The sequence below is a fragment of the Cebidichthys violaceus genome, unplaced genomic scaffold, assembly GCF_023349555.1.
Source record: "Cebidichthys violaceus isolate CVI_PGR_0920_01 unplaced genomic scaffold, fCebVio1.0.p SCAF_454, whole genome shotgun sequence".
In the NCBI taxonomy this organism is placed as follows: Eukaryota; Metazoa; Chordata; class Actinopteri; order Perciformes; family Stichaeidae; genus Cebidichthys; species Cebidichthys violaceus.
The window spans coordinates 259-12,500 of record NW_027176655.1 but is presented as its reverse complement, the minus strand read 5'-3'; the positions used below and the strand labels follow the sequence as shown (position 1 = coordinate 12,500).

General features: G+C 43.7%; 2 protein-coding genes across 2 annotated transcripts in view; one reads left to right on the top strand and one right to left on the bottom strand.

The window, feature by feature from the left end:
• The window catches only part of slc2a6 (solute carrier family 2 member 6), a 5,156-nt gene extending 51 nt beyond the window's left edge, over positions 1-5,105 (bottom strand). Inside the window, exons 1-8 of the mRNA XM_068729383.1 lie at positions 4,876-5,105; positions 3,452-3,723; positions 3,072-3,168; positions 2,776-2,875; positions 2,287-2,480; positions 1,986-2,161; positions 1,547-1,845; positions 1-740 (exon numbers count right to left, since the gene is read on the bottom strand). The exon at positions 1-740 is cut by the window's left edge and continues 51 nt beyond it. Of these exons, the coding sequence (XP_068585484.1) occupies positions 412-740; positions 1,547-1,845; positions 1,986-2,161; positions 2,287-2,480; positions 2,776-2,875; positions 3,072-3,168; positions 3,452-3,723; positions 4,876-4,929 (1,521 nt within the window). The 5' untranslated portion in view covers positions 4,930-5,105 and the 3' untranslated portion in view covers positions 1-411. The remainder of the gene's footprint in view (positions 741-1,546; positions 1,846-1,985; positions 2,162-2,286; positions 2,481-2,775; positions 2,876-3,071; positions 3,169-3,451; positions 3,724-4,875) is intronic.
• A 1,519-nt stretch (positions 5,106-6,624) lies between these two features.
• Positions 6,625-11,308, top strand: ptx4 (pentraxin 4, long). The gene is made up of 4 exons (XM_068729385.1): positions 6,625-6,790; positions 7,446-7,624; positions 8,101-9,170; positions 9,984-11,308. The coding sequence occupies exons 1-4, from the start codon at positions 6,665-6,667 to the stop codon at positions 10,652-10,654; spliced, it is 2,046 nt and encodes a 681-aa protein (XP_068585486.1). The 5' UTR covers positions 6,625-6,664; the 3' UTR covers positions 10,655-11,308.
• The last annotated feature ends 934 nt before the right edge of the window (positions 11,309-12,242 follow it).

The following is a 12,242-nucleotide window of genomic DNA, read 5'->3' as shown; positions in this document are numbered from 1 at the left end:
CAACATGGACAAAAACAATATACAGCATTGTCAGTAAATGTAAAATTAAATATTGTGATGTATTTAAAGGATACAGGATAATCTTCTCCTGTTGGCACATTGTGTGTTAGTATTGTATCATTCTCTACTCAGGTCGACATTAGTCCAATATATCTTTGAACAGCAAATAGTTGTTTGGTGCTTTATTCATGTCACATGATTACTTCTTGACCTATTGTTAATTGCTTTTTACAATCAGTGGTCCTTCTGTGAGTCAGTCATTATTCTAGCTGTCCTGTCCTCAGACTGCTGTACATACACCGTCTCTCTTAGACCTTTAATATTGATTATGACATATTTATAAAAAATAAACACCGTGCAGTAGCCTTGTTTCAGAGGTATATGTGTTTCGATCAAAGTGATCTTTAGGCTTCAGTTTGACTGTGCGATGGACTGACTCCTGTTGATGGTGAACGTCCGGCCCGTCCTGAAATAGTTCTCGATCTCTTCCAGTGAGCGTCCGCGAGTCTCCGGGACGCAGACGGCGGTGAACAGCAGACAGAGCACACACACCACCGTGAACAACAGGTAGGGCACGTACAGGCCGTACCTGTCCACCAGGTGCGTGAAGGCGTGCGTGATCATGAAGGCCGTCAGCCAGCTGACGGTTACGCACAGGCCCGAGGCCACGCCCCTGGCAACCAGCGGCAACACCTCTGACATCAGCAGCCACGTGATTGGGCCCCATCCCATGGCGTATCCTAGGAGACGAGCGACAACGCGGTGACAAACCAGTCAGGTCAAATGAAAGCGGGCGATGATGTCGTTGCAGAAAAAAGTGTTTGTTAAGGTCACATCATGCTCTGTGTTGAAAGGCTTATCAGACTTTATTCCCTTAATTAACCCTAAAAAAGGCACTAAAACGATTTGTTCTCACCTTAAGTTCGCCACATGACCACGCTGGGACGTTTGAAACGTTTTCCCAATTAAGTAAGGCGTGACGACATAATTACAACCAATTTAACTGAATGACCCAAAAAGCAATTGTGCATTTGTATGAGTAGATGGGTGTTGATTCGAGAACAATGTGTAACAAAATGACTTGAGGACATGACGGGTCTCAACTTGTTGGAACGAGACAAAAGGTGATTTTCTAGCAAACAGGCGCGTGCTTTCTTAAATAAATACAAGCCTGACAGGTTATCAAATCTTTATAACAAGCTAACTCTACTGCATGTAACCATATGATGTTTGTTTACAAGTGCTAGTTTGAGCGGTGTGAATTTGACTGTGTCTACAGCCTCTGTTTAGGCACAGCGATGCTTTCAGCTAAATGCTATTGTTAGCATGCTAACATGCTGAGCGTGTTAGAAAGCTAACGTCTGCTGACAAAGAAACTTTGACCTGATGGTGGCAAGAGATGAAGTTTCATGGGAAAACCAAAGTTACTACACTTCATCCTCTTGGAGTCTTAAATATCTGAAGCAAATTTCACGTCCAAACGATGAGCGGCATTGCAGTCCGTAGAGCTGCTAACAAAGATTAGGTGAAGCATGGAAACACTCACCAAATATGAACACCATGGTGCTGATGAGAGGGATGAGGCCTGCTGCAGTTGGGGGGCCGGCATCCAAAGTGTTTCCAATGGCATTGTGGGAGCTGTAGTCCAAACCCATGGTGAGATTAGGAGGGGCGGGGCCTGGAGGGAAAGCTGAGGTGTGGGAGATCATGGTCAGAGTCAGAGAGGACAGGAACATCAGCAGACTCGACGTGTACAGCAGGGCTTTGCGTCCCGCCTTGTCCATTAAACTGGCTGCCACGGCAACGGAAAAGAGGCGGACCGCACCCACAATGGCAGCGGCGTAACTGAGAGACACAGAAGAAGAAAAGGGAAGTATGGAGCATCCTGGGATTGAATGACGCATGAGAAAGGAAGATAAAATCAAGAGGGCATACCAACAGAAGATGACTAAACAGACTGATAATAAATAGAATTGATGTCCAACCTGGGCGGCAGGGAGACGGTGCTTTTGGAGAAGATGGTCTCCAGGTAGACCAGGATGGGTGTGATGCCCGTCATCTGCTGCAGGAAACGCATCACCACTGAGATGAAGATTGGTTTGTAGAAGATGGGTGTGGCCAGCTGCGACCATGTGACTTTACCCTGCGTGTTGATGCTGTGCTGCATCGTGCAGAAGAACAGATAAACACGTATTTAAAAAACAGCACACATGGAGTAGTTCTTTAACTTTAGCATGTACACAACTGAAGTCAATGTGTGAGTGTGACGTTAGCACCTTGTCCCACCTGTATGGCGCTGAGCTCGATGTGCGTGTCGTAGTGCTTCCCCCTCAGCCAGCGGAGGGCCCTCTCAGCCTGCTGCTCTCTGCCCAGAGCGAGGAGCCTCCTGGGGGAGCTGGGCATGAACGCCAGCAGCACAACCATCAACAAAGCTGGCACCTCCCCCGCCACTGCCAGCCACCGCCATGGCACCACCGGACCTGAACGTCGTCATACGGGATGTTCAGATCACGATAGCGCGTATGCATTCTGGTCTATGATAGATGTTTGCCTCTGTGATTGTTGAGAAAGCTAAACAGGAAATGTTTGCGGTTGAAGTTGAAGACAGCTGAACAACTTGCATGCATCACTTAAAAAACCACAACATGCCCAAGTGTTATCTACATACTGCAAACAGAATAACAAAAACACCAAACCAGCAAATGCCCAGAAATGCAGGGTGCATGGCCACTGAACATTACACTGCATTTTCAAGGTTGTTTTGTATCATCCTACCCATGATGTAAAGCGCCAGCGCTCCAAACACAGCAGTGATCTGAGGACAGGAGCCCAAAGCTCCTCTCACTGCTTTGTGGGAGATCTCTGAGATGTAAACCTGTGACATAAACACACAAACATACAGTCACGTGAACAGAAGCATTATGAAAAAAACACTCAAATAAACAGCATGACAATTTACATGATTGTTGTCAGGACTGTCGTATCAAACTCTGATAAAAAAAAAAAAAAAAAAACGGGTGATTTGGACCTAAAAACAAGAGGAAAAGGTTTTTTAGAAGTCTGTAACGTACAGGAATGGATGCTGCGGTCATTCCCCCGGCAACGCCTGTGAGGAAACGTCCCACAAGGAGCATCCATATGTCGACAGCCCCCCCCATCAGCATGTATCTAAGACACACATATATACAGATGTTTTTATAACAAGCAGAGAACATGATCATCTGTTAATTCAACAGCATTGACCTACTTGTCAGTGATCGATTGCTTCATAGATTAAGGTCTAATAGGCCATTTTGTTTCATTTACAAAATAACAAATTACTGTAGCTTTAAATAAAATCCAGTGGGGTAAAAAGTAAGAGTAGAAGAATAAAGTAAAGTAGCGTAACATTGAAATACTCAAGTATGTGTTCCTTTACACCACAGTTCGGTGGCTCCATGTTGTGACTGACCCAATAGTCGACGGCACTGCTGACATCATGATGCTCAGCTTGCGTCCAATCATGTCGTTGAGCAGCATGGCCCCGAGCCCGCCGGCCGCCGCGCCCAGCGTATAGATGGAGCCGAACCAGGCGGCCTGCTCCGTGCCCATCCTGAGCCGGGGGTCGACATCGGGGCCCGTGAGCTGTGGCAGGACCGGGGACGAGTAGACCAGGGAGTAACCGAAGCTGAAGTTCCCCAGGACGGCAGAGAAGACGGCCAGGAACAGTTTGTAGTTATTGATCTGGGGCGGAAGGATGTGGAAGCTAAAAGTCAGAGGATGAGCTGCATACATATAGATTATATGCAAAATGAAAATACATGTTATTTTCAGAATAGATTCCAAAAGTAAAGTCTGCAAGCACACAGAAGGAAGTGTTTTTTTTTTTGTTTAGCCAGAGCTATATTCTCCTGGTAGGTAAGAGAAAAACCAGGCTGGGTCTGAAAAGTTACTCCAAGCAGAAGTGCTTGCATTCTTTCTAATGGCCAGCAGGAGGCGACTCCTTTGGTTGCAAAAAAAAGTCAGATTGTATAGAAGTCTATGAGAAAATGACTCTACTTCTCACTTGATTTATTCCAGTAAACATTGTTCAAGTCCAAATATGGTCACTTCCGTTCATTGGTTGCGGAAAATCCAAGATGGCGACGGCCAAAATGGAGAAGTCGAGACTTCAAAACCGCAGTCCAAAAACCATGGTGTCTTTGTAAAATAGCACAGATTGCAGAAGAGGAAGAGTAGTTTGAAGCTGACTTTTTTTTGCAAAGTAACTTTGTTGTCCTGTTTGTGTCAGTTAAACCAGTGACCATGCATTTGGTTGAGTATAATTTAACTCACTTTTTGTCAAATTCTTTCAATCAAATCTTACCATAATTTGTGATTTCGATGAAACAAGTGGGGTAAACTTAGTTAACTAATTGCTTCGTGTTGCATTGACATTTCATTTTGTACCAACTCGATAAAGCAAGCTAGCTTGCTAGCTCAACAAATCCAACTGGCTTCTTGCAACATGTCAATAATGTACTGATGCTTCTAGCGAAACCTTTAGTTGAACTCTAGTGAATATTTTCTCTCTTTTTAGCTGCATAGCAAAACTTTAATGGAAGAAGCTATGTTTTATAGTTTTATGATAACTAGTAGTCAGCTGAGAAAGTAGAGAGAGTACGAGCCAATCACAGCATGGCTCTTTTTACTCTATGTCGAAATTTTTATGCTTGAAATAAATCAGGCTTCATCTAACTTGCAATCGACTAATCCAAGAATCAACCTACACACTCAAATATTATTATTATATTATATTATTATCTTTTTTTGTTCATATTAAATCAATCATAAAGTAAATCTATGCACTGTTGATGAGATTTTAAGAGCCATTAAAATAAGTGGGATGTTTCCAACCTTGGATTCAGTGGATGTTGGTCTTCTGTTCAGCAGTGGAGTCTCTTCTTCCATGTCTGCAGCAGCAGACTGACGTTACACACAGAGCAGCCTCTATCAATCTGTTTCAGGATCAGTTTGTTCTCCTCACACAGGAATGAGATATCACCAAAAGAAATCCTGTCCTGATGAAAACATATCACCAACAACGAAAGAAGACTATTTTGTCTAAACAGTGATATCTGTATCTACCGCTGCAAGTGATGAACCTGCGTGTGCTGCAGGTTTTCCAGGCTGACAGACTGAAACAAGGAGGAGTCCATCACATGTCCAGTAGTCAAAGTGAAAGTGCCAACTGTGGCTACGCTGGTCTTTCACAAGCGCCATGGAACTGGAATTTTTGGTGTGCATCATTAGACATTTTGTACAAGCTGCCCTCAGTTACTGTTGTAACATCTTTACTGTTTTAAATAAAAGATTATTTATTTAAAATGTTCTTTTTACCCTTTAGCTTTTAATTTAAAATGTTGCAATCATTTGGGCTGTGTTAAAGCATTTGATATACATTTCAGGAAGGGTTCAACCTCAGCTTCTGGGAGACCCATAAGGGCAAAAATTTCCCCATTGAATCCCATTAAAAGCACTATTTTAAATCCCACAGCCATTACAGCATCTTTATAATATCAGGCTTTCAAACATTTAGAGCCCTGGCTTCAAAATTCTAGTTTTTACTATTTTTCCATCAGATTCATGTTTACCTTTTGGGGCGCATGTAAACCCCTTGCACATAGTATAGAGAAAATAATGACATTTTTGTCATTTTTGAGTCTTTTCATAAATACATCAGTGGCATTATGTAAACAAACGGTCATTTAAAGGGTTAAAATACATAAGAAATATTTTGAGTTAAATACAAATATTTAACTCGGTGAAAGTAAAAAACTACTGAATTATTACACATGAAAACAGTCACAGAATACTGAATCAGAACATGAGCTGTTGTTTTTTAAACTAAATATTGGTCAGATTGTTGGAGCCATTTTCGTGACTTTTTTTTAGTCCAGTGTAAATTAAGCCGAAGTGTTGCAACCAGGTCATGAACACAAAGCAGAAGGAATGAGATAACCGGTGTGATTCCTGGATTGAGCTGGTCAGAGAAAAAGCAGAAGAAGAGAGGAGCCATGATTGTGTCAGGGGGAAGAGGAAAGTACAGCCTGCTTCTCCATCAGCCCACGCATCATGACATGGACTGCTCAACAAGCACGTTACACATGAGTTCATACGTACAAATACAGTAAACACCTTTTCTACTTGTGCTGGTAGATACCCAACGGTGATAATTTGTCGCACAGGATTTTAATTAATCAAATCTTTATCAATAGAAGATCCAGTTAAACAAACTTAAAGTGGGATTGATGATTGGAGAAAAACACCATTCTCAGCACTTTAACATAAAAACTAAAAACTATTTTGCATTTTAATAAACACTGGACATCGGTTTGTAGAAAGAGAAGTTTACTTTTCTTTGTGTAGGAGAGAGATAAAGAGAGAATCTGAGTACCTGTTTTATCCATCTGCATTTCCTCTGAGGTCCCCAATGATGTTGTGGAAAATGGAAAGTCTGCTCCGAGCTTGTGGGCGTGCTTTTTGTGTATTGTACGTGAGTGTGCGTATGTGTTCATTGTGTGTTTACAGTGTATATCAAGACCAGCCCTTTTCCGCTATGTCTTTCTCTCTTCTGCTCTTCACCTCCAGACATCCAGACAGGGACCCAGGCTCCCAGCTGCATCTATCCCAGCTACACTGCACCATGTGCAGCCTCAGGCCCGGCCGCTGGCCCCTGATCCTGGTCCACGTGCTTCTGCTGCAAATTCAGCCCGTTAAGGTGCAGGGAGTCGATCCTGTGTCCCAGAAACTACGACGACTCAATGAGCAGGTTTGCATCAGACGTGTGTGTGTGTGTGTGTGTGTGTGTGTGTGTGTGTCCAACATTTGTGAAAATAATGGACATTTTAATTGCCTTCATGTGTTTGTTATGCTGTTATTATGTTGGTATTTTTTTCCGTTGTGTGTTGCGTTAGTGATGAATTAAAGAGCTTAAGTACAGTCCTGCAACAGCCACAGATACAATATATCTTTTCTTTTTTAGTCCAAGCATTTGATTTATTGATTGCTGTTGGGATGTCTAGAGAATTTCAACAAATAAAATAATAATATTTCTTGAAATGAATTGCCTACCTGGGCCGAAACTGTATTTTTTTAATGTGTTTTTGATGTAACGTCTGTGACAATGAATAATTATTAGCATAAAATTAAGGTTTTACTACTCAACAAGCTTTAACTTTAAACTCTTCTCCTCGCACAATAAAAAAATGGCTTGTAACATATAAGTCATTTTGTAAAAGCATTGGGTACGCAGCTGAAATGGTGGTAAAACTCTTGCAGCAACGATTGTTCAAGAGGAAAAGTCATCACAGAAATGCATTTGTTGTTTTGTTTTTTTCTTTCCGGAGGTTTTGAGTATTTTCCTGACCTTCATATCCAAACAGCTGCAGAAAGACTTGTGAAAACAACATTTCGTTCTTTGTTAGTTCCAGCAGTTCCAGGCACTGACCCAGGCCCGCTTGGACATGTTGGCCCTGAACCAGAACAGAAACTCCTCGGGGGGGCTGGAGAGACGCGTTCAGGCCCTGAATGACAACTGGCACAGCGTGTCACAGGACCTCCAACACTTCAAGCTGAGCACAACGCAGGAGATAGAAGGTCTCAGGTCAGAGGTCGGGTACAAATGGTCACTAAATAACTAATTAAGGGTCGACTGTAAATATATCTGTGGATACATTTATTCCAGACAAATCCCCACTGGTTGTTTTTGGTAAGTAAAGGCATCATGGAAAGTGAAGAGCAGATTAGAGAAGAGAAGCCAATTTGAGGTAAATCCAGTTTCAGCGCATAAAATGACAGAAGTTAGATTTTCTAAAAGAGAAAACACACAAGAAAACTAAAATATAAATACATGCTCAAACATTAGGATTCATTTAAGTAAAGAAATTTGAAGTGTTGAGTGAGTCGCTTTTCCTTTTAGCATCTATTATTTTCGGGGGAATGAGAACAGAACAGCTTTAGAACTTATTATTTCAATAAAACATGAACTAGTTTCACAAGTAAGAGAAAATGACAAACCAGGCCTGATGGTACACGCTGCATTTCCAACAACAAGTGTTCTCCCGTTGATTATTCTCCCAGAGAGTGGAGTAGGAAGCTGGAGAAGAAGAGCAAACGGATGGAGGGTCGTCTGGCTTTGATGGAGAGGAACATGAGGGACAACCGCCGACACGCCCAGAAACAGAAGCCCGATCCTGATCAGGATTTCTCCAACCTCACTCTGGAGCTCCAGAGCCAAGACGAAAGGCTGGCTGCCCTGCAGGACCAGCGCGACGAGCTGCTCATCGGGCTGAAAGGGTTGCAGGAGTCCCTGAAGAACCAGGCCCTGCGTGTGACCCGGCTGGAGGGCCGGCTCGGCGAGCTGCTGGAGCAGAACGGAGGAGTTAGAACCAGAGGGTTGTGGAGCACGGGAGAGTCCCTCGACTCCTACGTCACGCCTCAGAGCCAGACACCGAGAGGAGGGAGGCCTGGAAGGGTCCTGGACACCCAACCCAGATCAGAAGGTACCAGCTATTCACAGACTGATAATCAATCACAGTCCACAGCGCAGAACAGAAACCACCCAGAGCCTCATCAGTACCGGGCAACACCGAACCAGCCTAAACATTCGAAGACCCACAAGTCAAGACCTCAACCAGAGCCTCATCAGAAGATCCAGTACTCAAATCTTGAACCCCGGTCCACAGATTACCTGCCGCAGCCCGACTCTTACCATCCCCAGTCACAGATCCAGATCCGGGCCCAGAGTAAGCCGTACCCGATCCAGCAGGAGCAGCTGCAGTCGAGCCAGACTGTTCCGTATCTTCATGCGCAGGTCCAGCACCGATCCCAGTCTCGGTTGAACCGTCACCCGCAGTCACACAACCCCAGGCACCCCTCTTGGTCCCTGCCCCTGCCTCATTCTGCAACCTATCGTGAACCCACTATAGACCGACACAGCAGGACCAGTCAGGGGTCTCCACAGGCCCGGGTTCCAGATGATCTCCCTCAGCACCAGTCTGAGTCTCATCATCCCCGGGTGAGCGACTGGGATGGAGGAGAGGAGGAAGAAAGGGACATAAAGGTTGAGTCTTCAGTGATCCACAACTTCCTCCATCTTCCTGTGAGGCACAAGATCCCTGCTCGACCCGTTCCCAAAAAGGATGCAACCAGTAAGTAATAATTAGATAAGATCATCCTTTATTAGTCCCACAATACCTGACAATAGTACCTCACAGTACTTGAGGTATTTAGGACCTGAATAGTCAGAGAAAGAATACATTTAAACATGTTTTGTCTTTTTCACTCAACCTCAGCTCCTATAATAAATCTATAATAAACTGTGTAGCCAAAATACAAACCCTTAAGGACAAAAATGTTCCATGACTTTTCATCCCACGACCATTACAGCACAAGATCATACATTCTGTTATATCAGGCCTTTGATCGTTTGGAGCCCTGGCTTCTATTTTTTTTGTTTTTTTACTATTTTCCACCAGATTGAGCCATTTCTTCATATTTCCCCTGTGGGGGCGAATACATTCTACACAGTGTTGATCACATTTCCAGGTACCAAAACAATCACAGTATGAAAATGGCCAAAGAAAGAAACCAACACACCGACAATGTTGTATTTTCGACTGGACCACTGAATGTGAAGCTACGGCCATCAGCAGGTTAGCTTAGCTTAGCATAAAAACAAGAAACGGAGACACAGAAGGTAACTAAATCTGCCAAGCAGCACTTCTTCACTTATTAACACATTATGTCTCATCTGTTTAATCAATTTGCTGGTTTATGTCCTGGATGATTTCCCAAAATGTGGAACTATACTTTTACGGTAGAGGAGCCTGAGGTTAAAATGTATTTTGTATGTGTGTGTTAAGGGGAATGATGAGCAAAGCCTTAAACGGTAACTTACTAAACCAATGTTGACATGTTAGCTCCAGGGTTTTTATTCATCTTCTCTCTCCTTCTGTCTGCAGTCTGTAACGTGGACTCCATGCTGTTCTTCCCCTCGGCCTCAACGGAGAACTACGTGACCTTCTTCCGGTCTCTCCCGGACCTTCCTGAACTTTCTGTGTGTTTGTGGCTTCGTGTGGAGGCCTCACACGTCGGCACTCTGCTCTCTTACGCCACAGACTTCAACGACAACCAGTTAGTTCTGTATGGACGAAACTCCTCTGCCTCATCTTCCTCATCTTCCCGCCCCTCCTCTTCCTCCCCCTCCCTGGACTTTGTCGTTGGAGACCCCGTCTATCGGCGTCTCTCTGCGTCGGCGCTCCTGGACGCTCGCTGGCACCACCTCTGCGCCCTCTGGTCCTCCATCCAGGGCCGTTTCTGGCACTACAGCGACGGGCGGCTCGCCTCCTCGGGCTCCAACTTCAGGAAGGGCTGGGAGATTCCCGGTGGTGGATCAGTGGTGCTGGGGCAGGAGCAGGACACCGTCGGTGGGGGGTTCGACCCTGCAGAGGGTTTCGCTGGCCAGGTGGCCGGGTTCAGGGTGTGGAGCCGGGTGCTGAGTCCTTCAGAGGTGGAAGGGGTGGCAGAAGGAAGGGGTGTGCCCAGAGGGGTGGTGCTTGGCATGGAGGACATCAAGGAGGTCCATGGGGAGGTGCAGCAGGTGGCATGTGAATGTCTGGAGCACTGTGTGTAGTAAAGCTATAGAGGAGGATTCAAATCAAGAGTTTCATTCCAACAACAAGTTCTGCAGGGAATGTTTAGTGTCGCTTGCCTGCCTTTTAAAATAAACACTCTTGTCCTTTTAGATTATTTTTCTCTCATATGTGTTTGATGTATTCACAACAGTATTCTTGTTGGACTTAAAGTTATATTAACCAAAACTGGAACTAGTCAGACTGATCATCTGTCAATATTAGTCTAAGTGTGATCCACCAGTCACTCACTTAACACTACAAAGGATGCTAGAATAATACAAGTGTGCCTGTAAATGTGATATTAAGGTCTCAACATAGGCTCACTCCTGAGACAGATTCCCTCTGATCTGTAACAGACAGAACATGTTCTATAATAAAACACCCTATAATAATTAATATGAACTTTGACTAATTGTGTTAAACATTATACAGATACAGGATGGAGATTAAAGGAAGAGAAAAACACCTTTTTTATTATCAATGATGCTGCACTTTCTTACATGTTCGTGGATATCTTGTATATTGATAACCACTGTGTGACTGTAGATAGAGATATATGTCGGTCTGTCTTTTGGATTGTCAATAGAAACGTATAATGCTTATTTTATATGAATACATCTCAAAATCTCATCATGCTTTTGTTTTATGCTTCTGCTGGGTTGAAAGGTACAAACGTTCAATAAAATTTAAATTGTGTATGATCTGGGCTCCAACAAATGACTGACGAGTTAGTACAATTTTACTACACTTATTTGAGAGCATCAAGATTTTACAAAGAAAACACGAGTTCATAAAATATGATGCACTTTAAAGAAGAAACTAGCTATATATAAATAAAATACTTATATATAGTTCTACCTAACCAACTATAAAGGTACGAAACATTAATGCATTATTCATTGTAATAACATAATAGGATACTATTAACGCTGTAAGAGGCCATTTTTCTGAATTATTAATATTTTTACTTTTGACACATTTTGCTTAAACTTCAATACTTTTTTTTTAAAAATATCACAATATTGCTACTTCTCCTGTTGGCACCAATGTCTTTGCGCTCACCCTCTGACTCTCGCTTATTAAACAACAAAACTACAAGTCCCAGCATCCAACGCGCCTCAACGGATCTCTTTTGACCCTGCTCGCGAGCCTTACAAGGCGTCACGAGTCACTTGAGTGGTCATGGGGAAGCTGAGGGAGAATAACAGTTAGTTAGCTATAGCAACAAACTGCCATTTGATGAAGTAAATTAGCCACAGTCACAGCGGCCGAGCTACCGGAAGACACCATGGCCAACATCACGAAGAAAGTGTCGTGGTCCAGCCGGGCCGACGAGTCCGGGGCCACCGGGGAGGGGACGCCGCTGCTCAACGGCTCCGAGCAGCCCAGACTCTCCAGACAGGTACCGTTAGCATGTTGGGCTAGGTTAGCCTAACCTGCTGTTACTCCTGTAGCAAGATGCTGTGTCATGTGTTTTTATTATTATTAACCACTACTAGGTTACTGTTCGCCATGTTTTTTAAATGCTGCATGGGTTATGAATGCTTGGAATGACATTTTTTGGGGTGTTTTTTTGATGTGTTATGG

What these genes read in the sequence shown, in the direction of transcription:
- ptx4 (XM_068729385.1), top strand. Translation starts at nt 6,665, where the DNA reads ATGTGCAGCCTCAGGCCCGGCCGCTGGCCCCTGATCCTGGTCCACGTG. An exon ending in TACGACGACTCAATGAGCAG is followed by an intron (nt 6,791 to 7,445) that starts GTTTGCATCAGA and finishes GTTCTTTGTTAG; the next exon opens with TTCCAGCAGTTCCAGGCACT. An exon ending in CAGGAGATAGAAGGTCTCAG is followed by an intron (nt 7,625 to 8,100) that starts GTCAGAGGTCGG and finishes TTATTCTCCCAG; the next exon opens with AGAGTGGAGTAGGAAGCTGG.